The sequence below is a fragment of the Leptonotus elevatus genome, chromosome 16 (genome assembly GCF_054856555.1).
Source record: "Leptonotus elevatus isolate MCC_2025b chromosome 16, RoL_Lele_1.0, whole genome shotgun sequence".
Lineage (NCBI taxonomy): Eukaryota > Metazoa > Chordata > Actinopteri > Syngnathiformes > Syngnathidae > Leptonotus > Leptonotus elevatus.
This window is the reverse complement of record NC_141254.1, coordinates 4,987,644-5,014,438: the sequence shown is the minus strand read 5'-3', so window position 1 is coordinate 5,014,438 and position 26,795 is coordinate 4,987,644. Positions and strand designations below refer to the sequence as shown.

General features: G+C 40.4%; 1 protein-coding gene across 5 annotated transcripts; it reads right to left on the bottom strand.

The window, feature by feature from the left end:
- Positions 1-128: 128 nt before the first annotated feature.
- prdm15 (PR domain containing 15) lies at positions 129-26,735 on the bottom strand. Of its 5 annotated transcripts, none has more exons than XM_086057919.1 (24): positions 26,655-26,735; positions 26,110-26,149; positions 25,898-25,991; positions 21,995-22,148; positions 21,770-21,922; positions 21,586-21,694; positions 21,443-21,499; positions 18,154-18,348; positions 16,627-16,836; positions 16,442-16,536; positions 16,276-16,363; positions 16,015-16,182; positions 14,465-14,559; positions 14,257-14,388; positions 13,105-13,263; positions 12,852-13,015; positions 7,597-7,676; positions 5,975-6,094; positions 5,762-5,893; positions 5,604-5,687; positions 3,634-3,809; positions 3,469-3,549; positions 2,947-3,168; positions 129-1,083 (listed from the first exon to the last, which is right to left on the bottom strand). In XM_086057919.1, exons 2-24 carry the CDS (start codon positions 26,138-26,140, stop codon positions 562-564), a joined length of 3,321 nt encoding a protein of 1,106 aa, XP_085914045.1. In that variant the 5' UTR covers positions 26,141-26,149; positions 26,655-26,735; the 3' UTR covers positions 129-561. The 5 variants fall into 5 exon arrangements, with proteins under 5 accessions (XP_085914045.1, XP_085914046.1, XP_085914043.1 ...); XM_086057920.1 differs by having other exon boundaries at positions 21,586-21,691; XM_086057917.1 differs by having other exon boundaries at positions 16,015-16,363.
- Positions 26,736-26,795: the final 60 nt, after the last annotated feature.

Here is a 26,795-nt window from a genome sequence, read left to right as displayed (position 1 = left end):
GCATAATGTATTGCAAAAAGCTAAGTTATAAAAACTAAGTATATTCATTATATTGTATGGTTAAATATGTACACAAGTAACACTCCGCAGTACATACAAATTTGGAACCCATAATTTTAATTATTTAAATGCATCAACTCTTTCCACAAAAGTGCCTGAAAGTTACCCCCCGCCCCTCCCCTGTCCTACTCAAGTTAAAGGCGTTTGAAAAGTGAAAGCAAATTACCCAGTATAATGCCACAGAACAAGACTCGGTTTAATAATAAAGCAGAACAGAGCCACAACCACTTAACACATGATTAAAAAATAAATAATTCTGTCTAAGCCCTTTCATCTTAATAACATACACGATTAAAAGGCTGGTAAAGCATAACAAAGAACGAGCTCTGTCTTTTTCCCCCCCAAGACTCAATTTACTATTGTAACAGTTAGATTTTTCAGGAAAAATAAATAAATAAATCACTTGAATGGCACTGTAGAGGCATCTGGGTGACAATGATCAAATCGATATGTTTTATAAAGTGTCTGTACACGCAACAGCTTGAGGTGACCGGCACCTCATTAGTAGCTGAACATCTGCCGTGCGGCGCCGCTTTGCTGCTGTGGCGTGGGCGGCTGACTTTGGCCTGCCTGCCCTCTCTCGGGCCCCTGACTCTGGACCCCGTGAACATCCCCCTGAGGGCCCTCAACCACAGGGGTGACCTGGCCCTCGGCCGCCGCTACTGGCCTCCAGGCCAGAGTTTGTGCTTCAAGCTGGTGACTCATGGGGTTGACAAGAGTTGCAAGGTTGATGAAATGTGCGACCGACTGGGCTGACTGTCCTCCTCCCGCTGCTGGACCGACGGTTTCCGGGACAAGGTCGACGGGCCTGTTTTGGAGCATGGTCGAGCTGCTGACCGTGTCGAAGGTGACAGTGAGGATTGAGTTGTCCAGCGACATGGGCCGGTCGCCGGCTGTCAGGTGCCCGACGGCTACGGGCTGCAGGCTTGTGAACTGAGCCGAGGGTGGGCTGGAGATGTTCAGCCCCACTGAATTGTTGGGGGAGGAGTTGGATGGGGCGCTGGGGTCAGTGAGAACCACCACCTGAAATGACAGCAAGATAGGAGCTAGAGTAGCAAGGTTTTATTTGGCTACGCGTTGGAAATTCAAAATTTTTAGGAAAAATATGTCTAAACAGTATTCAATTAATTGAACATGATAATAAATTGTATTTGTCCTCTAGGGATTGCTAATGGATTATTTTATTTTATCCATATTAATATATCTTCTCAATGCAGAATATTTGAAACAGCACTAGGAAAAGCAAACTTGGTGAAGCAGCATTTAGCTATTATGCTGCATACAAAAATCTTGAAAAAATACGGAAGCGTACTACATTCACTTGTTTTGTGTATTTTTTTCTGTTTTTTTTTCATTTTTACTGAATATGTATTTTCTGGCATTAATGTTGTTCTCTCCAAAAAACAAGAAAAAAAATCAGAAAAACAGCAGGAAATTAAAAAAAATAAACATAAAAAAAATAAAAACAGGAAAAAAATATATTTGTTTCTGTTTTTTGAAGAATAAAATCTTCTGTTTTTTAGAATTGTTGTTCTTGTTTTTCAGAATATATATATGTGTTCTTGTTTTTTGGAATATTTAGTAAAACAGAAAAAAATATTCAGAAAAACAGAAAAAAATGTACACAAAAATTGTTTCTTTTTTTTCAAGTGAATGCAACACGCTTACGTAGAATTTTTTTTCTGTTGTAAAAAATATTCAGAAAAACAGAAAAAAATCATATTTTTTTCTTCCTGTTTTTATTAAAAACAGAAGCGGGTGCTTTGTTTTTCAGAATTTTTTTTTAATTATTATTATTATTATTTTTTTACTCCAAGTGACTTGTTGCAGACCCGCTAATGGCGGACACTTTCCTGCCGCATCAATACGCTTTCTAACTAGTAACTTACTAAAATCATGCAGATCGATTGACATGTTCGTATTAGGGATGCACGATAATGCTAGTTTCAACTGATACCGATATACCAATAATTTAGAAAGTGCCGATGTCGATAATCGATAAGTAAGCCGATAATTGTTTGCAAAATTAACTTGAATACAAATATACTTTCGCGTCCTTCTGGTCTAACATGTACAAATATTGAAACATTGTGTAAAGCACCATGAAGCTGAATTTTATTGATCTCTCTGCTTCAAAGACAACCAGTAACTCATTCCGAGTTGGCCAAAACAAGAGAGTCATGTTTTTAAAATGCAACAAAAAACTGTGAGGGTAACATTTTGGGGAGACACGGCCCCCACTGGCGACTGCCATGTTGCCATGATGCAGCTTCTGTGAACACGAGGTCGCGCGCATTATGACGTCACAAATATGCAACACTGAAATAGGCGAGGGGAGGGGTTGAGGAGTTGGGCACCACTTGAGCCACAAACAACAGATGGACCAATGTGGCATGTCTATTATTATCAGCGAACTTTATTTTCTGGTTTATCTGTATGACATCAAATTGGTTGATAATTGCTGATAATTATCGGCAGATTTCTTGATGATCTGGTTTATCTGTTTGACGTCACATTGGTCGATAATTGCCGATAATCATCGGCCACCGATATTATCGTGCATCCCTAGTTTGTATACTTAAGTGCTCCATAAAACAATATACCTAGGTTACATTAGAATGATATTTTACGGTAAAAAAAGCATGAAACTGTGTGTTACTAATTACTGTCCATGCCTTACCTTAACTGAGCCAGTAAGTCATATAGTACGATGCGGCAAAGTGTCCGCCATTAGCGAGTCTACAACAAGTCACTTGGAGTTCAGAGGTAATAAAAAAAGAAAACTCTGAAAAACAGAAGCTTGTGCTGTTTTTCTGAATAATTTTTTCCACTGTATTTCAGATTTTTTTTCCCTGTAATGTAATGTAATAAATACGCGATATGTACCTGCTGGATACTCTGCACCGCAGAGCTGGTTTCTGTCTCCTCACCAACGATGACAGCGTTGAATTCTTGTGGAGGTTCCTGTCTGGGCTCTGTGAAATCAACGTAATCGTCTGATCCGGAAAGTTCTGGCTCGGCCGTGACTCTTTGCTTCTTCTTAGCCTGGCGAGTCGGTCGGATGGGTCTTTCCTGAGACGGGCTGTCTTTTACCAACGTCAGGCTTGGCTAAGGGATTGTGAAGTAATTCATTACATTTCACATACACACCCATATAAAATGCATTGACATGCAGAGGTGCCAAATCCAGGTCCAGAAAGTAAAAACCCTCCCACAGTTTGGCTTTAGCCATTGGTGCTAGCTAGCTAGCTCCCATGGTGCTCATTTACATGGCTAAAGCCAATCTGCCGCAGGGTTTTTAACTTTCTGGACCTGGATTTGGCATCTATGGTGACATGACATGATGTAAAAAAGATAATCCCCGTTTGTATATATAGTACATAAAACTATTTTAGGCTCCAAACAAACCTGCGCAACACCGGCAGAAGAGTCATTGATTGTTGGGGATTCCTGAAACTCGTCAAAGTCCTCAATTCTCACAGGCACAATCTTGAAACACAAAAGGCAAACAACAAGCAGGTTCATGTGTAATTGCATGACAAAGGCCAACGGGAAAAAAATTACGCTGCTCACATCGGGGTGTTTGCGTCGCAGGTGTCGGTTCATTGAGGCCCGCGTGGAAACCTTGGTGCCGCAGAGTTGACACGACTGGGCCTCGACCTTCTCGTGGGTTAGGTGCACGTGCTTCTGCAGCATGTACTCAGTCAGGTATTTCTTGTCACAGGTGGCACAAGTCCAGGTCTTTCCCACTATGGAGAAGGAACATGGAAGAGGCTTGGTCATATGGAGGACCAAAACTGCCAAAATTAAAAATAAATAAATGACTAAATAAATAAATGAATAAAAGTGAAAATAAAAACGTATATAATTCATAATTATATACAAAAAATAAATATAAATGGAAATAAAAAACAACGACATAATATATATATATATATATATATATATATATATAAATTACAAATAAATACAAAAATGAATAAAAGTACAAATTAAATACAACATTTTTAAAAATATATAAAAAAATATAATGATCGGAGACCAACCCAAGACACGCTTAGGACCGCCCCCTCATTTGAATAACATTTCGTCCTAACAGAGCGTCTGCAGCATGAAATAAATAAATGTGAGAGCAGAGCGTTTTTATTTATTGATTTATATATATTTTTTTCATTTTTTATTTCCATTTATATATATTTTTTTCTATTTATTTTTTTTCATTATATTTTTTACATCAGTTTTTATTTTCACCTTTAGTCATTTATTTAGTAACTTATTTATTTTGAATTTTGGTCCTCCATATGGTCAAGCTAGGATAGAATAAGCCTTTATTAGTCCTCTAATGGGGGAATTGTAGTTGTCTGGTCCCTGCAGGCCTGATTGAAACAATACTAACCCACCAGAAGCATAATGCCCCCAACAAATTAGCTCATAGGAACACCGGGACACACAAAAGCCGGACAACAGTGATATGCAGAAGTGATTGTATAAAAACATTTTTTTTAAAGAAAGGACAGATGTTCAATATACATTGATTTCATGCACCTGGATCAATTTTCTTGGCTAATACATTGCCACCACGAGTAATGTTTTTTTTCTTTAAGCTAAAACAAATGAACTCATCAAAAAAACAGGAAGGGTATTGAATGCACTGAAAATTATACAGTGAGCCTCCCGTTATTCATGAGGAACAGGGATCAAGTCAAGCATATCCCAAAAGAGATTTGTAATTGTCTATACTTGACACAAAATGGCAGCAAAACTTTTAAAACAGAGAGGACCATAAAGCACCACCACCACCCACGCATTGTAGAAAATTACAAAAGGTAGATATAAACAACTGTAGCCAAACTATTCAATATAGACAAACCGCCATCACATGATGCTCATCAATAGCATTAGCCTGCATACCAGCCTAAATAACATGATAGCACAAACTGATATGACGTCATACTTTGGGCAAACCTTTGCGCACTAACAGAGCAGTTTACGCATACAATATTAAGTTAGTAATCTCACCTTTTGGGAATATACACACCAGAAATATTAAGGAGTAAAGGAGTTCACAATTAACCACTTTGCTCGTGATTTCATGCCCCGAGAAACCGATCACATTCAAACTCATATTACATGGGCGTCAACACACACTGGCACAGGAGTGACATTACCAAGAAAAGAGGTGGAAAATCCAGGTCCAGAAAGCAAAAACTAAGGCTTAGCTAACTCCCTAGCTAGCTCCCATGGTGCTTGTTTATCTTTTAGGGAGCTAGTTAGCTAGCATCAGGGGCAAAACCCAAACTGTGGCAGGGTTTTTACTTTCTGGACCCGGATTGTCCACCTCTGACCAAGAAATGGATGCCTCTCAAAAATGTATGAAAAGACAGGAAGAAAACGGGTCAGGGAGACAGCAACAACGAAGGCGCAGACAGGATTTATGGCAAATAATGGCTGCTTATGTGACAACTGTACCTACAGTTGAAAAAGCCAATCCACATTTTTTTTGTGTGTGAGGCATATGCACCAACGAAGACGATAAAACTTGCCTGTATGAATGAGTTTGTGTGTCTCGAGAGTTGTTCTTTCACTGAATGTCTTACCACACAGCTCACACATGAAATCCTTTATACCTACGGACACACGCACAAAATATGATGCAATAAATGGCTCATTTTAACGTAGCACCTTCAAACAATAAACTCACCTGTGTGTCTCTTATAGTGTTTGAGCATGTTGACTTTCTGGGCAAACTTGCGGTTACACTCCTTACATTCGTACTCTTTGATGCCCTTGTGTAACTTCATGTGATGCCTGAGGGCATGCTTGGTCTTCATGCCTGCGCAGGGCACACAGTAGGTCCCATCATGTCCGAACAATCCAAGTAACAGCTACGCATTCGCGCACAATAGGAGCTGACCTTTCCCACACTCTGCGCACAGAAAGTCTCGGATGTCGTCGTGGACCCGCAGGTGCTCCTTCAGCATGTCCTTCCTCGCAAAGGATTTACCACACTTGTCGCAGCAGTGGCTCTTCACCCCTGCAGGATGCACAACACTCAGATTTAGAAACGTGATAGACTGATATGGTTTTCTCAAGGCAGATACCGATCATTAGAGCTGTCAAAATTAATCATCAAATCAATCGACAATTAATCAGCCTTTTTTTTTTTTATTGAAAATAGTCATATCAACAGTAATTGTAAAATCACTATACAAAGTACAAAGTACAAAGTACAAAGTACAAAATAACCACCAATCAGTGGTTAATAAACTGTAATCAGGGGAAATGTTTTGCATATCCTTTAATGCAAAATAAAAATGAATCAGATTAGATAGATTCATCGATTCTAAAAATATTCGATAGTGACAGCAATACCAATTATTAGTAGTCAAGGAGACCGATAACCGATATTTCAAGCCAATATTCATTTGCAGCAAAGGAGAAAATAATAGGTGTCAAATTTTTTAACAAATTACTTTTTCTTTTCATTTTAAACATGTAAAGAATTGACAGCTTTGTTTGAAAATTATAGCAAAAATTGCAGGGAGCTTCCAAAAACGTATAAATGCGTTCTATTAAAAAAATTACCATGCCCCCAAAGACGTATTTATACGTTTTTTATGCTAGAGCATACAGAAGGCTTTGATGCAGCCTCTGACTTGAAGAGGCCGCTTTAAGCAATGGTAGTTGTTACAAAAAACGGCCAGCAGGTGGCAGCAGAGTATAAGAAATCAACCAGGGCTTTGTTGCAACAAGCTCTTTCTCCCAGTATTTTTACCAGATTTGTGAATAATGATGAAACTTGGCTATATTGTAATGCTAATATGGACTCCATTCTTTCTTTTGGTAGGTTCCATGTTTTTATAGCAATAGAACACAATATTCTGTGGGCCTTGCAAAATCAGTCAAAATCCAGCAAAACAGCCGGGAGCGAAGTGGGTTGCTTCAGTGAAAATGTCTGGAAATGAATGAGTTAAGCTGAATTAAAAACTTAGCAAATAAATAATTCCGTAAAGTTTTCTACTTTAAATAAAGTTTTCCAAAATGTCAACATAATTTCTTTATTGTTATAGTGTACGTGTTCCCAGTGTCAGCATCATTTCCTTAAGTGGAAACTGAAAGAAATCCATAAATGAAAAGTTCCCAACAAATGCATGCGAATGTAGCTAATTTGGTGTCAGGGTTTGTAAAAGGTCTCAAAGGATCTTTGCAGACAGTGAAAAATGGTCTGAATATGTTCAAAATGTCTTTGCGACAAGTAACAACTGTATGTGAACATCTTACAAATCCTGATGAAAATCCTAAAGTTTGCTACGTTCACAAGCATTCATCGCTCAGTGAGACACCAGCTTTATCGGCCTTCAGATTCGCAAAAAAGGCAGATGCTGATATTTGCCAAAATGCCAAATATCGGCACCGATAATCGGCCTGGCTGATAATCGTTCTATCCCTAGTTTAGATTATACAAGATGTTTCCTATGCAAAACGTGTACTTAATACTTGAAAAAGGCAAGTGTAGAAACATTTGAATGATCTCACCAGTGTGGATGATTTTGTGCCTCTCCAGGTTGCCGATACTGTTGAAGATTCTGCCACAAATTTCACATGGATGGATGTACCTTTAGAAACACAAGCAATAAATTTACCTGTATAACAATTAGGGATAGGCCAAAAAAAAAAGATTTTCATAAGAATCGCGATTCTCATTTAGTACGATTCAGAATCGATTTTAAATGTCCCAAAATAAATAGTATTTCAATTATTTTATACTGTCTTGCCTTTGTCTGTGTGTGCCTTTATTTGGAGCGCTGTTCATGTTGTACCCGATTTGGCCACTTAGGGTCAGTGTGGTTCTACGCGGTCTAATACACTGTTAAGTTGTAGCCACATTAGAGAGTAGAAGAAAAAAGTCACGATCAAGTTATTCCAATAAAGTTTTTTTTCAGCGTGGAGCCGTTCGTTTTAGTGATAAAAGTGCGCGAGTAGCGCGCTAATTAGCATTAGCGAGTCCGACTGGAGTAGATCATTACAATTCCTTGCACATCTATAGATTGAAGAAAATCATTTTGAAGCAAAAATCTTTCTTAATTGAAAATCGAATCACAGACCCAAAATCGGAATTGAATCGAATCATGAGACATTCAAAGATTCCCACCCCTAACAACAATAAACAATGTCAGATTGACCATACATAAATTTTTGGTCTCATAGATTAGGCTACCGCTAAAACAAACAAACCCTGAATTATATATAAAATCTATTTCAATTAGAGTTGTTAACTTGTCTTTAACGCAACTTCAGAAAATTCTAACAAACAAGTCAGGTGTAAGCATAAATCACGAAGTCTTAAATAAGACAATAGTTTTCTTTTTCTATATAATTTTTCTTGTCAAGAAGCAAAGCCAACTTTATTTTAAAAGAAATCTACTGAATAATTTTGAGGACATTTATTGTATACACCCCTCATAAGTAAAAAAAAAGAAAGAAAATAACCAGCTCTATTGTGCAAACAAACAACTAACATTTGTAAACATTTTATATTAATAATATGTGACTGGTAAAAGGGTCCTCATGTGCCAAAAAAATTAGATATTCATATATTCAAATTCTGCACTTAATTCCCTTGATATGATATATAATACATGGACGTAACTCAAAAATTTACAACGTTACAGCAGTTTTAATGTTGGAAGGTAAAAATCTCTAGTTTTGAGAAAAACACCTTTAAAGTTTTGGTACTTGCATCTTTCAAATATCCATAGCAACCAATAGCTTAGGAAATAGATATTAACCTGAAATTTTCGAGAACTGTTAAAATATTTGCAGAAAGTCAATTCCAATTGCAGGTAAGGCTATTGTCCGTGATTTAACTTATCATGGATGTTATATCTCAAATGCTTTTGGTCACATGAAGAAAATAAAAATGTTGTCATGATTTAACCTTTTGTTTTTTTGTTCCACCACCCCAATACACAAGGGACACTGCACTATTGTATTTACAAGTCAATATAGCCTGTGTGCACTTTGGGGAGGGGTGTCGGGGTGACTCGCTTGTGGAAGGCCATAACGGTCATTTTTCTTCAAGTTTCATATCTCCTTTTTTTTTTATGTCATCCCACCTAAAAGAGCATCAAGTGAAAATGTGTAGTAGTATTTGCTACGCATGCAGGCAGACGGTTCATTTCTGACACATCGAAGAAGTGGCGTGTCCAGCGTCGCATGAAATAGACAACATCGGCAAGCGATCAAAACATTACATTAGTATTTACAATACATGATGAGTCTAATTACATACTACATTTTGAATTTCTGACTCGACTAGAAATCAATTCATTGGGGAAGAGATCCAGGAATTGAAGATGATCTCTATTTGGATTACAATTCGCCGGTATCCCGACCGACGACAGCGTACTTTTCCTCCAAGGTAGGATGACTGTTCTATTCACTTTCGTGTATTTTGACTTTATTGGGTTGTTGCCCATCCAATATCAGAACGGCTTTTCCTCATAACATTTATGGCGGAGAAATAAGTTTTTTTAATTTTTTTATTAAACAGACGGCGCTAGCTAGCAGCTAGGTTAAAAACAGTCCCATACATACTGTCTAATAATTGCTTATTTTCATACACTTCTATTAATTGTTTTACTTTTGTGCTGCTGTGAAATGAAAATAGAAACCCCAAGGAGTCTATTTTTGGACAAATCTCAAAATCGACCTCCTGCTGTATTTTCCTCAATCACTTCACTTGTTACTTTCCGACATGCGGACCATTTTTTTGGAGCTGGTCACATATACTTTCAAACCTTATATAGGCCACTCCTCCTGGCTGACGAAGGACGTAGCGTACAGTAATTCATTTCCAGTATGCAGTTCAGTTTAGCGAATAGATTTTCTTTCCTGAGTACAGACATTTATTAATTCGCCTGCTATTTTGATGTGCAAAGTTGGAACCTCAGTTCTAACTAGATGTTTGTGAAAAGTGTACTCAATCACCCAAACACTTAATTCTGGTGTTAAATGCACGTATTAATCCTAGGTTAGCTTATAAACTAGACAAAGTGCAATTTCTGCAGAAATTGCATGGGAATGCTGCAAAGCGGAACGCTATTAGCTGAACGCATGTGCTTATGAAAACGACCATGGAAAACAACTCCCGGACGGCTTTGAGGAAATTCTGGTCCACCCATCTGACGTCTCAGGAGAGGAAAGCAGTGCGGCATTAACACTGTGTATAGTGCAGATGGGGTGCTGTTGACCTCGACTCGGGACGTCGTGAATCGGTGGGGAGAATACTTCGAAGACCTCCTCAATTCCACCGACACGCCTTCCTTTGAGGAAGCAGGGTCTGGGGACTCTGAGGTGGGCTCTCCTATCTCTGGGGTCAAAGTCACTGAGGTGGTTGGAAAGCTTCTCGGTGGCAGGGCCTCGGGGGTGGATGAGATCCGCCCGGAGTTCCTAAAGGCTCTGAATGTTGTGGGGCTGTCGTGGTTGACACGTCTCTACAGCATCGCGTGGACATCAGGGACAGTGCCTCTAGATTGGCAGACAGGGGTGGTGGTTCCCCTTTTTAAGAAGGGGGACTGGAGGGTGTGTTCCAACTTTAGAGGGATCACACTCCTCAGCCTCCCAGGTAAGGTCTATTCAGGGGTGCTGGAGAGGAGGGTCCGTCAGGAAGTCGAATCTCGGATTCAGGAGGAGCAGTGTGGTTTTCGTCCCGGCCGTGGAACAGTGGACCAGCTCTACACCCTCAACAGGGTCCTCGAGGGTGCGTGGGAGTTCGCCCAACCAGTCCACATGTGCTTTGTGGACTTGGAGAAGGCGTTTGTCCGTGTCCCTTGGGAAGTCCTGTGGGGGGTGCTTCGGAAGTATGGGGTACCGAGCCCCCTGATACGGGCTATTCGGTCCCTGTACGACCAATGTCAGAGTTTGGTCTACATTGCCGGCAGTAAGTCGGATTCGTTCCCAGTGAGGGTTGGACTCCACCAAGGTTGCCCTTTGTCACCGATTCTGTTCATAACATTTATGGACAGAATTTCTAGGCGTAGCCGAAGCGTTGAGGGGGTCCGGTTTGGTGGCCTCAACATTGCATCTCTGCTTTTTGCAGATGATGTGGTGCTGTTGGCTTCTTCAAGCCATGATCTCCAGCGAGCGGTTCACAGCCGAGTGTGAAGCGGTTGGGATGAAGATCAGCACCTCCAAATCAGAGACCATGGTCCTCAGTCGGAAAAGGGTGGAGTGCCCTCTCCGGGATGAGATCCTGCCCCAAGTGGAGGAGTTCAAGTATCTTGGGGTCTTGTTCACGAGTGAGGGTAGGTTGGAGCAGGAGATCGAAAGGCGGATCGGTGCAGCATCTGCAGTGATGCGGACTCTGTATCGGTCCGTTGTGGTGAAGAAGGAGCTGAGCCGAAAGGCAAAGCTCTCGATTTACCGGTCGATCTACCTTCCTGCCCTCACCTATGGTCACGAGCGGTGAGTCGTGACCGAAAGAACAAGATCCCAGATAAAGCGGCCAAAATGAGTTTCCTCCGCAGGGTAGCCGGGCTGTCCCTTAGAGATAGGGTGAGAAGCTCGGTCATCCGGGAGGGACTCAGCGTCGAGCTGCTACTCCTCCGCGTTGAGAGGAACCAGTTGAGGTGGCTCGGGTATCTCGTTCGGATGCCTCGTGGACGCCTCTCTGGGGAGGTGTTCCGGGCATGTACTACCGGCGGGAGGCCCCGGGGACGACCCAGGACACGCTGGAGAGACTACGTCTCTCGGCTGGCCTGGGAACGCCATGGGATCTCGTCGGAGGAGCTGGCTAAAGTGGCTGGGGAGTGGGAAGTCTGGGCTTCCCTGCTAAAGCTGCTTCCCCGCGACCCGACCTGGGATAAGCGGAATTGAAGACGGAACGGAACGGAATGTGCTTATGAAGTAAATTGAAGGATAAATGACTAAAGTACTCAAATGTGGACCAAGCGGGGTTTGAACCCAGGTACTCCGTGGTGGAAGGCAATTGCTCTAACCATTGAGCTAACTTAATTTGTTTGAAATCATGGCTCATAGCGTATTTATTTTGAAAAGTGTCATCTGATGCTGAAAGCTAGCATGCATTTAATAATTTCAGTGAAATTATAATGCATTTCTTGATATGGTAGTCAGTTGGTATACATGTCTATCGCTTAGCATAAGAGCCGTGGATATATTTGCAATGCACAGTCAAAGGTGGGATTCGAACTCACGACCTCCGGGTTACAGGACAACGCACTTTACCAACTGCGCCACAGGTGGTAATGATGTATGTATGGAAGTGGGCGTGGAAAGTGGCACATAGAAAAATGTCAGTGTCTGTCCCATTGAAAATTAATGGGAAAAAGTTGATATTTATCGTTAAATTGTGCGAATACTGTAAATAATGTGAAATCAGACGATATATGGCAGCATTTTGTAAAAAAAAAAATTACCGGGAAGTGTGAATTTTTTAAGCTAATTGAAATTTGAACGGTGTAAATTGGAAGTATTATGTGAGAGTTGAGAGTGAGAGAGACACGGCAAAAAAGTGTGGAGAATAAAAATCATAATAACATATTGTGGGTATGCTTCAGCAATATCAATATTAGCATGGCTTGTACCTTAACTGTGATGTGAAACCGGTTCAACTGATCAAAATAAAGCAGAGTTTTTTTGTTTTGTTTTTTCCTAAATTGCATTAATTGCGATTTGAAAATCTGACGTTGATTTGAATTTGATTGATTGTTCAGGCCTACCGTGAAGTAAACGAAATTTGGAAACAGAATTCATGTCAATCCAATCCTTACTTTTGCACAAAAGGGTCCGGCAGCTGCTCTCTGTGGATGACCAGGTGGGCGTTGTATGTGGCCTTGAGTGCAAAGCGTCGGTTGCAGATGGCGCAGCCGAAGCCGCGTTCTTTGTGCTGCTCAGTGATGTGTTTCAGGTATTCTCGGCCCTTGGCGAACGACATCTGCAGGCACGGACAAAGGACCCATCTGAATTCATGTGGGATCACGTTGATATCTTGATGACGTTTGGCCCGATGGGGGCCAAGCTAACCTGACATTTCTTGCAGTTGTATTTGTGGTGCTCGGGGTCATCATCATCATCATCATCATCATCATCATCGTCGTCGTCCTTTTCGTCGCTGTCGCCTGCTGAAATGCCGATCTTTTTGATGAAGTCCTCCCTCATCTGCTCATCCATTAAGGCAATATCCTGCAACAAAATAGGCTCATTAAAAAAAAAAATCGTAATGACAACCCGGGATTGATACAGTCAGAAAATACTCGTTTCTACCTGCTATAGTGGTAATGTAATTTTGTAATGTATTTTTTTCTTATAGTGTTGTCATTTTAATAATTGTTAATTTACTGTTTAAACAGCATTCAAATATTGCTAGAGGCTGTTCTAGTTATAAGTGCTAAAATACTGAATGCATATATAACTAATGAATCAATTACTTCTCCTGTATGTACTATATGTATGTGTTAGTTACTAATAATTAGTAGGGGTGTCAGGCGATTAGAATTTGTAATCGTAATTTCAATAGCCAACTCACAATTAATCGCAAATGTTATATCTGTTCTAAATGTACAATAAAATATATAATAAAATATTTTTCTCCTAAATTTTCATTCTCTTGTTAACATAAAAGTGTGGGGGGGAATGTTAAACAAATACAATGTGGCTGCATATTTTAGTCATTGAGACAGTAATTTCACAATAATACATAAAATTTAGTTAAAATTAAAAAGATGGACTGTAAAAAAAAAAGTGTGATATTGATTTGTGTTGGTCATTTTTATGCCACTAGATGGCATAATTGCATTTGTAAGACGTTAGTGACAGCTTACATGCATTTTTCTTTTCATATTAAGAGCCATCTAATCTTTTAACATGAAGTAACATGAAATTCTGCACATTTTGAAAATTGTAAAGTAAAACTTGAGCCCAGTCTCCACAAATATATGCATTATTATCAAATTTATTACTGCTCAATTTTTACATGAACGTGTCTGCTGCGTTGCAACTGGAGTTCCCCCAGTACAGGCTTTCCATTATTGTGCCTTAAAAAAATTAGTGCCGTTAAAGGAACTTTAAATTAACTCAAAATTAACCCACTAATTTTGACACCCCTAATAATTAGGCTTCTTTTATTCTAACGAAAGAAAAATGAGCCTGAAAATGGACTAGCGATAGACGCCTGACCTTGAAATGAACGTGAATGTGATCGCGAAGCACATCCACTCGGAAGAACTTGCGTCCGCAGATCTCGCAGATGTACTTCTTATCGCCGTGAGTTAGCAGATGTTTGTTCATGTTACTTCGGCAGGAGAACACCTGTTCATAAGTATGAGAATAATGGTCAACTCCTGAGATCTTGTGCGAGTGCTGGACTCGCAGGAAGAGAGCTCGCCTTGCCACAGATGGGACATGGTGATGGTTCCTTTCTGTACTTGGTCGCTTCTTCACCATTGGTCTCCAACTCCTCTTTCTTCATGTGCTTTGGCCCTGTTCAAATGTGGTCGAATGTTAGATCTACTTAATAAAGATGCACTTTGTAACAAAAATATCTTTACAAGTGGACAATCCCCTACATTCAGGTAAAAAAATGCTTGCTTCCTTAATCAGTAACACATGTCCACCAGTGGAACCCCAATTAAGTACAACTTGGCCATTGCTCAGATGTAAAAAACACAAACACACATTGCCCCCTAGTGTTTGGAGGTGAAAACAAACATGGGGCTCCTACAATGGAACAATGAAAGCCATACTCTGCGTTTGTCTTAGGGGTGGCACGGCTCAGTGGTAGAGTGGTTGTTTCTCATCCGTGAGGTTGTGGGTTTGAGCCTCACCCCTGGTGACCATGTTGAAGTGTTCTTGGCCATGTTGAAAAAGCTTTTTCAACATTGCCCTGGTTGATCTCTTATACTCTACTGCCACCTGCTGGCCGTTTTTGTAATAACTAACATTGCTTCAACCATTCTCTTCAGTTCAGAGGCTGTATCAAAGCCTTCTGTGTGCTCTAGCACAATTTTTTTTTATAAATACCAAACATTTCTAAATAAAATACATGTAAATTCTTCACCAAAAAAAGTGTTGTTTGAGTCAGTGGGTGGCACTGCATATGTACACAAATGTTCAGAATGATACTACGACTGCCTTAAATTCACAGTGTGTAATCTGTAGCGCCATCTAGTGGTGAACTAATAATTCACTCAATCTAAAAACCCACTATTGATTTTAATAATATAACCAGAGGTGGCAAATCCAGGTCCAGAAAGTAGAAACTCTGCCACAGTTTAGCTTTAGCCCCAGGTGCTAACTAACTAGCTCCCATGGTGCTTGTTTACCTTATAGGTAGCTAGCTAGCTAGCTAGCAAGCTAACATCAATGGCTAAAGCCAAACTGTGACAGGGTTTTTACTTTCGTGACCTGGATTTGACACCTCTGAATATAACTAAAGTAACTCCCCACTAGCCACTCTTGTTAGCTGCCCCGGCTAACTCCGGCTGGCTCGGCCTTTCGGTGTCGCTCACTGGGCTTCACACTGGTTGCCAAGTCGCAGTCGCTCGCCAAGATGTTCGTTTGCTCACGCAAAATAAGAATAGCTTCTAGTTCTTCTAAATGCACGCGCTTCGGCTGCATTCTATGCTAAAGCAACATCTAGTAGTCACTTATTACACACACTGTATCTTTAAATTGGGCGAGGAAAAATCCTGGAGCTTACACTGGACCTTTTAGACAATAATAGGAATTTCTTGTGTTAACACAGGTTCATTGTACTTGTTCAGCTGTGACTCAGGCTATTTGAGCTGACAGGTATCTGAACAGCAGGTGCGCAACATCACACAGCCCACGTGTGTCTAAGAACTCCATGAACTTGCATGATCAAACAACCCACCATTTTGAATGTTTCCCCTTCGAGAATGATGCCCCTGAAAGCAGACTGATTCTCAATCTTACCAATGCCGTGCCTCCTGTGGTGCTCCTGCATGACGTCTTTGCGGTAAAACATCTTGCTGCAGATTTCACACGAGTAGAGCTTCTCTCCATGCTTCTTCTTGTGTTTGGACAGGTTGCTGTTAGTGGAGAAGAAGCGGGAGCAGATATCGCACTGGAATGTCTTGTCGTCTGGAGAAAAGAAGATGAAGATGATGATACAATTTAGTTTTGAATTTTGAATCTTGAATTTTGAATCTAACAAAAAGCAAAGAACATCCTTACCTGTCCTACAGTTGTGGAATTGTAAGGCATTTTCCAGGCGGAAGGATTTGTCACAAGTGTTGCATTTATATTTGTATTCTAGGTCAGGCTGTAAGATGCACAAAAAACTTGCATGTTAGACAGAGAAGCTAATTATCTCCTGAAATATTTCTGCATCATTACCCACCTCATTTTTACTGTGCTTGTAGGAGATATGCTGCTTCAGACTCTCCTTTCGACTGAACAACTTGTCACACTCGTCACACTTGAACAGTTTATCACCTGGAGGAAGGAAATATGAAGAGAAGATTCGCATCTAGTTTGCTAAAAGATACAACTGATAGCAACGTTAGAGTAAAACTGTCCCAGTACCGTGTGATCGGATATGTCGGTTCAGGTTACTGCTGTTCTGGAAGACCTTGTTGCACAGGGAGCAGCGGTACACCCTCTTGTGCTCTCGGCTTTTGTGTCTCTTGTGCACAATCCCGACGTCTGGAGCCCCGACAGGACGGCTTCTTCTTTCTGTTGCAATTGCTAACTCGGAAGGAAGCGGCTGTGTGCTCGCCAAGGGTGGCTTCACATCTGCACACAGGAGGAAATGTTGTAGAGACATCTGTCCTGTCAATTATCCAGACTGACGCTAAACTTAATACATTTTTCACATAATTACAACTTGTTACAACCATGATGCAAAGATTTACATGAACGCTTGACAAGCATCATCAATTTTGTTTGGAAGGCTGACTTTAAGGGGATCTCTGTATTCTGATAACTCATTTGTTCCCCAAAACTTATAAATATGTTCAATTTTAAATATTACCATGCTCCCAAAGATGTATTTATACGTTTAAAAAAAAAATAAATAATAATACTTATGCTAGAGCATACAGAAGGCTTTGGTGCAGCCTCTGAACTGAAGAGAATACATGAAGCAACGGTAGTTATTACAAAAAGGACCAGCAGGTGGCAGCCAGCGGTGGAAAATCCAGTTCCAGAAAGCAAAAACCCTACCACAGTTTGGCTTTCGCCCCAGGTGCTTGTTTACCTGCTAGGGAGCTAGCTATCTAGCATGAGGGGCTAAAGCCAAACCGTGGCAGGGTTTTTACTTGCTGGACCTGGATTTGCCTTCTCTGGTGGCAGCAGAGTATAAGAGATCAACCAAGGCCATGTTGCAAAAAGCTCATTTACCCACAGTTCTAAACAGATATGTGAATAATGATGAAACTTAGCTATATTCTAATGCTAATTGCTGCAAAACGGAAACAGATATAAATGTACTTTTTTTCCTGATGAAAGAAAATACTCTAATCTTTCTTTTGGTAGGTTCCATGTTTTTATAGCCATATAACACAATATTCTGTGGGCCTTGCAAAATCAGTCAAAATCCAGTAAAACAACCGGGAGTGAATGGGGTTGCTTCAGCGAAAATGGCTGCGAGTGAATGAGTTAATATTGCAATTTGGTGGAATAAGAATTAAGCAGATGAACCCCTCCGTTGTAATCCCTCTGATGTTGTCTGAAATTGACGTCTAAGTGCCCTTGCGTTTAAATTTCTGGGTTTGGTCTTGTGACATTCACAATGCGAGCCAAAAAGTGTACAAACAAAATTTATACAATAAACTTCACATGATTACATGTTTCTAAATGTACATTTTGTTAAAAAATGAAATTGGTTGTTCAATGGAAAAGTGCTTTTTTAATTTACCTAAATACTAATTTAAAAAAAGGCCATTTTAGAGCTGTAATATTAATAGCGTGATCCCGCAATTTTTTTCCTAACAGTTATTATACTGTCAGAATCTAATATCGGTCAATGCCTAGCAATTGTGAACAAATAATGAAGTTGCAGCACCGGCAGACAGGACAGACAGACAGACAGACCACTTCTGTTTTTCTCACCTTTACTCCTGCTTGTGGCTGCCACAGGTCGAGGCCTGCGGCCCTTAGTTCTCCTTCCACGAGTGAGCCCCCTTTTCACGGGAGGCTGAGCAGCTGGGGAGTGAAGCTCCGCACTGGGCCCCACTATCATCTCCTCCTTTGGTGGTAGGGAGTCTTCTGGAATCTCTGTATTGGCCATCACTTTACTGGCAGCATCTGTCATGTAAGATGTGTGCAGAGAAAGCAAAGGACAATAGATATAGTTAAAAGCAGCATAGTTATTACACATAAAGAGAGCTAGATAGCTCGATAGAGCTTTAGCTAGCTAGCAATTTTTCGTGTTTTCGCCCGGACCTTCATTGCTAGGCTAGACTAGCTAGCTCATCTTTTAAGTAAAGTGTCACCTGGCTTTCATAGAATACTTTCTAGTTTGGGTTACACTAAATGAAATGTTCATACACCTTTTCTGATGGCAAAATGGAGCCAGTTGTAGATCAAATTTCAAGCTTTTCCAGCACCTAGTAACCGTAGCTACTAATGCTATACGCTGGTCAAAACTAACTAAAACCAATGGAAATAAATTATACAACCATTTTCTACACCAGTAATCCTGTTCAAGAACACGGGGAGTTGGAACCAACTAACTTAAGACGAAAGGCAGTATAAACCCTTAAAAATGAACCCCGACTGGAATTTAACTAGAAAAATATTTTAAGGTATTTCATAACGCTAAAAAACAAAACAATACAGGCACATAAACCTGAGCTGGGTCAGTATTGGAGATTGTGTGGCAACATGTCTGCTGGTCATTTCCAATTTTTTGGGGAATGTCCCGCTATTTCCTCCTACTGGTCAGATGTTGTAATAGCAATTAGTTCAATAATCTACTTTAAACTTTATCTTAATTTTTGTGCTATGGAAAAAAACCCAGGACAGATATTATACAGATACAAATACTTATAGCGGGTGGCAGAAAAGCACAAACTAGGATGTGGCTGAATAAGGACCCACCAACTATCATAGAATGGAAGGAAATTGTTCAGGAAATCTACAGTATGGAACAACTGACATTTTCCTTGAGACATTCCTATATAAAAGGAGAAAAATACTGGAAGAACTGGAAATCACATTGGAACCTGATGTGAATCGAGAAGAAGAACTGTCATGACAAGTTTGCTCTATATTATTTATTTGGTTGTTATTAACACAACTATGCAATTCGTTTTTCAAAAATCATTTAATACCAGTTTAATATATTTTGTAGAAACTTTATTAGGACGTATGCCGCCATTGCTATTTACGTCTGGCTCTCTACCGAGCAATGTGAAACGTCTATAAAGAAAGCAAGGTAAGCCTCGTACTCGTAGCGTTCCTAAAGAAACAACATGCGATTGGGAGAGTCACCCTGAATTGTCTTAAAGTGCAATAAGTCCGTTTTTTTTTTAAATGCTGGACCATAAAAGGCTCTGATGCAGCTTCTGACCTAAAGAGGTCGCTTAAAGCAATAGTAGTTATTACAAAAAATGGCCAGCAGAGTATAAGAGATCAACCATGGCCATGTTGGAAAAAAAAAGCTCATTTACCCACAGTTCTAAACAGATTTGTGAGTAATGATAAATCTTAGCTATATTCTAATGCTAATTGCTGCAAAACGGAAACTGATACAAATATACTTTTTCCTAATGAAAGAAGAGACTCTAATCTTTCGTTTGGTAGGTCCCATGTTGTTATAGCAATAGAACACAATATTCTGTGGGCTTTGCAAAATCAGTCAAAATCCAGTAAAACAGCCGGGAGCAAATTAGGTTGCTTCAGTGAAAATTGCTGGTAAATTTGAAAAAAAAAAAAACCAGTAAGACACACGCAAAAAAATAATAATTAATTGGCCTTTAAAATTCTACTTTCTTTTTAATTTATGGGAAAAAGATATAAAAATAATTGATCCATAGTTTTATGAATCGATATCAGGCTCGAAAAGGAAAATCCATTCAATATAGATTATTCTATTTTTTTTTTTTAAACCCAGCCCTACATATAAAGACAGGCAACCATTTCACAATCACTGTCTGTCCAGAAGCTAAGCGAATAAACCACTACACTATCCATGACCAAATAGTAATTTAGGCATTCAAATGCAGCTTCATGCCTGTTTTCTAAACTACTGACTATTATTAAAAGTCAAGGATTTCTAGCACCCTTTAGAACACAGTAACAAGTGTTAGCATTATAATAATAAATGTTATTTATAGGCGCCTTTCTGGACACTCAAGGTCAACTTACAACAACAGTTAAAACATACAAATACAATGGTAAGAACAACATAAGGTAAAATAAAATTAAATAATCAAGAAAAGACGAAGCAGTTATAGTCAGAGAGAGTAGGCTTGTCTAAACAGATGAGTTTAGGGAATGGATTTGAAATGGGTTATCGAGTCTATGTTACGGAGGTCAGCGGGGAGAGTGTTCCAGAGCTGGGGAGCAGAGCCATGGTCGGTCAGGTATGGAGGGGCGAGGTTGTGGATGGCTTTGAATGTGAGGAGCAGGATTTTATATTGGATGCGGTGTGTGATGGGGAGCCAGTGGAGCACAGGTATGATGTGGTTTGTGGAGGGCGTGTGTGTGATGATGCGAGCAGCTGAGTTTTGGACCAGTTGAAGTTTTGGTGGAGGGTTTTTTGAGGGAGACCGAGCAGGAGGGAGTTGCAGTAATCAAGTCGGGAGGTGACGAGGCTGTGTTTTTTTTAGTATGGGAGTTTTTTTTAGTATGGGAGTGAGAGCAGCAGTTTTAAAACGGGAGGGTACAGTGCCGGTAGAGAGGGAAGTTTGAATAATGTTAGTGATGAGAGGAGAGGGGAGAGCGCCGGAACAGAGGCTTTGACAAGAACAGTCGGGAGAGGGTCAAGTTAACAGGTAGAGGTTTTGGATTTCTGAATTGGAGATTTGGTTGACAGATAGGGGGGTGACTGCAGAGAACAGGTGGGTAGAAGCTGGGGAGAATTGAGCTGGAGGGTTAGGAGTAGATAAGAAAGTGAGTTGCTGGTGGATAATTTGGATTTTAGAGGTTTCAAAATGAGGCCAGGGTATTACAGAAATCTGTGGAATAAAAATGCGATTGCAGTGTGTCAGCAGATTTTGTGAACTTAGAAATGAGTGTCTTGGAGTTGCCCTCATTTGAATTATATAACTGCATCCATAATTTTTAAGGATTGGTTTTATGACAACTAGCCCCGTCTTTACAAGTCTCCCACAATATTAGAGCAAGGTTGTGACATCCACACATTCACTTACGAGACTAGCTTGAACTGGCTTACCTGCATTTTTGTTGTTCGTCACAGGGGGTGGAGAGGAGCTGGTCTTCGCATAAGTCTCTGTTATAGACCCACACGATAGTCAGATACAACTACCTGGTTGTTCTATAGGATAACATACACATCATCATTACAATGTTATGAACCTCGAGGTGGCAGCGGCAGAACTGGAAGCTTGAGCATGGGCTTCTCCATCTTTTTGGCATAGAAAGCTCCATACCAGACCCTCAGCTCAGCTCCTGGCAGCACATCCTGCTTAACAAATGTCAGAAAGGACGAGCTGCAAATACACAACTCAGACGTCTACTGCAATTGGGTGTGCATACAAACCTGGGATGTGTTGAAAAACACCTCATCATCCTGCTGGTAAGCTGTCAGATTCTGGTGTCGGTGATCGGTGGCAGGTCGCACCAGCATCATCCAGTTACAGTCATCTTCACTGCTGCAGTCAAAACACACCACGATGCCATCCTTCCGGAAGATCTGCTCATCAAAGGGGAGGGATGTAGACCAATGTCGCAAACTGCAAATACCTCAGGAATCACTTGACCGTACTTTTAAGGGAAATACTCCTTCCTTGTCCAAAACAAGGAGCCGCTTAGCCTCGAAGGGCCCAAAACGAGTCCTTTTGACCAGCCGTCGCTGGACGAAAACTCCTTCGCCGCCTTCTGCCACTGGCCTGATCTCCAGGCTACTTGGAATTGAGGAGCTGAAACAGGATGGTTGTAGAGTAATTTTTTTTTTTTTATTGTATCTGCACTTCTTCAAAATGAAGTACACCAGTACATTGTGATGAGATCTAATACAGTACAAGAATACAAAATATTCCTAGAAGCTATGTAGCAGAGGTGAGCATTCCATTAGTACTGACCAAGGTTGTTTTAGGTAAAACGAGAAAAAAAAAAAAAAGGAAAAAAATCATTAACGAAATAAAATAAAACCGAAAATGCTTTTAAAAAAACCAAAAACTAACTGAAACTACATTTTATGTTTACAAAACTAAATCGAACTAACTATAATTATGACAAAAATGTCCTTTGTTTTAGTCTTTGGTAATTAATTTAACGCATGAGCCTTTGGGGATGATTATAAATGTGATTTTAAGTATATTTATTTAACTGGAATAAGGATGTTTGAACGTGTCACACAGAAGTGACGTCATCTACCAGCAGCCAATAGAAAAGCACCTTCAGATGATGTCGCCACTAGGCGAAAATTTTGCGTGCTTGTGGGCTTGCCTGCATTTTCATTTAACTCAGCTGAAATGCAACGCCAAGTAAGAAATGAGTTACTTTTCTTATTTTACCATGGTGTTTATTAAATACTGCGCACAAGCAGAGGTGGCAAATCCAGGTGCAGAAAGTAAAAACCCTGCCACAGTTTGGCTTTAACCCCAGTTGCTAGCTAGCTAGCTCCCTGTCTAGCTCCCATGGTGCTTGTTTACCTGCTAGCTAGCTAGCATCAATGGCTAAAGCCAAACTGTGGCAGGGTTTTTACTTTATGGACCTGGATTTGCCACCTCTGCGCACAAGTAATACACAAAAAAAAGAAAAGAAAAAAGAAAACTAATACTGAAACTAAAACTAAGCATTTTTTTTTAATAACTAAAACTAATAAAACTACCCTGAAAACTAATTAAAACTGACTACATTTAAAAAAACAAAACAAAATAAAAACTAACTAAAATAAAAATTCCAAAACTATAATAACCCTGGTACTGACTGATGCCCGTTTTACTGACGAATAACTATAAACTTCAAAAAGAAAAAAAGACTGACTAATCACTGATGGAAGTGGTCAGTGTAATGATATAATCGTCACTAACTGGGTCAAGTACCAACGGACCTCTACGTCTCACGTGTGTTTGTTCACGGTGGTCGCTTAGAAAGTGACTATTACTATTCAGAGGTGGCAAATCAAGGTCCAGAAAGTAAAAACCCTGCTACAGTTTGGCTTTAACCCCTTGTGCTAGCTAGCTAGCTCCCTAGCAAGTAAATGCGCACCCGAGGAGCTAGCTAGGGCGCTCGCTAGCTAGCACCTGGGGCTAACGGCAAACTGTGGCAGGGTTTTTACTTTGGATTTGCCACCTCTGCTAATATTGCAATACAGGATCTGTGCGGAGACTTGTGGTGAGCTCTGATTGGTTAAGGAGGCGGAACCAGCCAAATTACTAAAGATGATGTCACTTCACCTTGCCATGACAACATAAATCCACAATCTTTGTTTGATACTAATGTTTTATGTATGTGTTTTCATATAAACCTTTATGGTTTTGGTTGTCTGTTAAATTTTTCCTAAATTATTCCATTAATATTTTTAAACAATTACTTCCTGTTTGGACAGTGAGAGTGAGAGAGATATTTTCTACTAATGGGTTACAAGGGGTACATGGTATGTGATATTTTGTTCATTTATTTAATGTTTGAGTTAAAGACATGACTTTAAGTTTTCAACGGTACATGGTGTGGTTCTTTATCGGACTAGATACACTGCTTGTGCTGCGAATGATTGTGACGTAGCAAATAGTAGTAGAAGGAGAATAAGAAGAAGATCTGTTGATGACGGAAGTGTGGTTAAGTAACATGACAGAAGGACAATTGCAGTTTGGTTCGGCTTGGAAAAAAAGACGCGTTGAAGATGACAGACAGGTGTCCAAAGTGCTGATGAATGACGGACCGGCAAAATTTTTATAAATTGCCCGTCTCTGCAAGTCATTAACATGAAGCCATGTTCATTAGGAATTTTTTATTTTTATATTTTACATTTCTTCTTCATTTGCAGTCCAGGCTTTGAAGATGGTTCAAGCTCACTTTAATATGATGTATGTTCATTTAAAGACAAATGTAATAATACTAATTATTTCAAAAATGTATCTAATGGGTTCATCTTAATAACTGACTCATGAATAAGAAAAACCCCTCAACTGAGCATATCTATTATTTTAAAAGTACTACAAATTTCTCATAAGATGTGAAAATGCGGTATAAGTACCTAATGAAATGTAGCCTGGATATCCAGACTCACTCGCGGCTTTGCCGGAGAGTCAACCGCCCTATCAGTCGCATTTCTGAGGCGGGGCAAACATGAGCTAACAGACAGTGGAATGAACCAATGAGTGAAGAGCAGACGTGACGTCAGAAAAGAGACTTGTTGAAGTATTTTTTCTCTCTCCAGATACAAAGTAAAAATCCAACATGTTGTTGTTGCGGAAAAAACTTAAATATTCATGGTGTCATGAGTCACTCTGTTTTGATATTCGAACGGCGTTATAAATCAGTAAGCTCGGCGCTGTTGAAACGACTTGCGCCGACGAGTGACGTTGCTCACGAAGACGACGTCAAGCTAATAGACGGATTTGATTGGCCGGCCTGTTTTTGTCCGATGCCGAATCGCTGTCTACGGACGCCTGTCCAGACCACTGATCTGAACATATGACTGGATAGCCAAAAGGCCGAGACTTTTGAAGCCGCGAAGCCGCCATATTGCTCCTCCCAAGAAACGTTTCTCGGCATATAATTCTTATACATTTACAGTATTGAAATTGGATAACATTTGAGACAGTATTTAGTAGAATGCATGATTTACGTTTTAAATTTGTTAAACATAAACAAGACGACTTCAGACTTTTTACACCTTGCCTTAAATACACGTATACATTCTTAATGGTAACAGGAGGAAACTTGTATATATTTATTAAAAATTTCAACAAAAAGTGCCTCTGCCAAATCTAATATTGGGGTCTAAGGAACTGAGTGATAAAAGAAAAAGGGGGTCTTCAAAGCAGCACATACCGTCCACTTATTATTTTTTACTTGTTAAAATAATAGTGACCACCCTGCAACAACCCCACCCCTATACTAACTGCCGATTAGCTGTATATGCCTAATCTGTACCCATACCGTATAGTTTATACCACTGTTTCTCAGCCCCGGTCCTCGAGTACCCCTATGCAGCTTGTTTTCCATGTCTCCCCAGCCAACACAGCTGAAGATCGTTATCGGGCTTCACGCAGAGCTTGCTGATTAGCTGATCGTTTGAAACACATGTGTTGCTTGTGGAAAACAGACTGGAAAGGGGTACTCGAGGACCAGGGTTGAGTACTTGAGGAGCTCTGTCGCTTGAACGGCTTGCACAGGCGTGTATGGCCTATCGGCTATCCAGTCATATATTCAGAACAGTGGTCCAGACGGCTTCCCAGGCTAAATGAAATGTCCAATGAATGTGCATTATGAGACTTGTGTATACAATATCAACATTACTAGTTTAATACTTGTGTTTTGAAATTCAACAATCAGCCTGTAATCAAGCAGATTTATACCCTGACCGTTCAGCTCTTTAGAAGTTCTGTGCAGTGAGATCAGAGGTCAGTTCATACTTGTACTTGTTTTACGGTGCAAACTTCAAATAATTAATAGACTGATGGATACCAGTCAAAAGTACAATTAGGTGCAAGCTCACCGGGCCCGACTGAGGACAAAAGAGTCCTGGACGGTCACCAGGGGTCCTAATTCAGGGCACTCGGAGTCATGGTACTGCCCACAGTCCTCACACCCTGTACATACATACATACATACAGTACATACACCACAACTGTCATGAGTCATTACACACAACACACTCCCATTGTGACACCTATACGATACGCATTTCGAGGGGGGATCTATACTCACAGATGCACTCATCTGGAATCTGATCTGCCATTCTGTAAACCTAATGCAACAAATAAGAGGGAAGGTTGTCACAAGTAGGAAACCAAAGAGTTGACAGTGTTAATATAAGAGCGAGGGAAAAAAACAGACAGATATAAATGAAATGGTGCATCTGCAGATACATTTTATGCGAGGCTGTATTGAAAGCGCAAACAAAACAGTATTGTGGCAACATGAACCAGGCGACATAGTTGGAGCCAACATGTTAACGTGAGCACTCCGAGTAGATCCAGGATTTCAGATGCTCCTAAAGTGTAGCCGGGTTTTAACTCCGATCTGAGCGTCTGGTCTCGAACAAAAATGTAACAAAGAACAGTCGGCATGGCGGATGGACGGGAGACGCAAAGCGCCAAACCGGAGTCGCAGTGCCTTGGCGTCCAGCAAACAGCAATGGAGGCGACAAAGGGAAAGTCGCAGCGAACAAAACAAAGCGGCTACACATTTTCTGCTTAACTGTGGCGAGAATTAGTCGGTGTCCGACGTATATTAATGGTGAAATATCTTACCTGTTCTGCAAAAGACACTTCATTTATTTGAGTCCTGACTCCGGGTTCCAATCCGCTCCAGAAACGGCGCAGGACCGGAAATGAGACGCTTGGTGCATTGTGGGAGTTGTAGGCAAATTGTAATTTATGAAGATAGCGCCT

Bases quoted from the DNA above. Each gene is read 5' to 3' on its own strand.
- prdm15 (XM_086057917.1), bottom strand. From the start codon at position 26,140: ATGGCAGATCAGATTCCAGATGAGTGCATCT. The intron at 16,537-16,626 runs GTACTGGGACAG...TCCTTCCTCCAG, and splicing joins CCGACATATCCGATCACACG to GTGATAAACTGTTCAAGTGT. The intron at 3,169-3,468 runs GTTTGTTTGGAG...ACAATCCCTTAG, and splicing joins CTTCTGCCGGTGTTGCGCAG to CCAAGCCTGACGTTGGTAAA.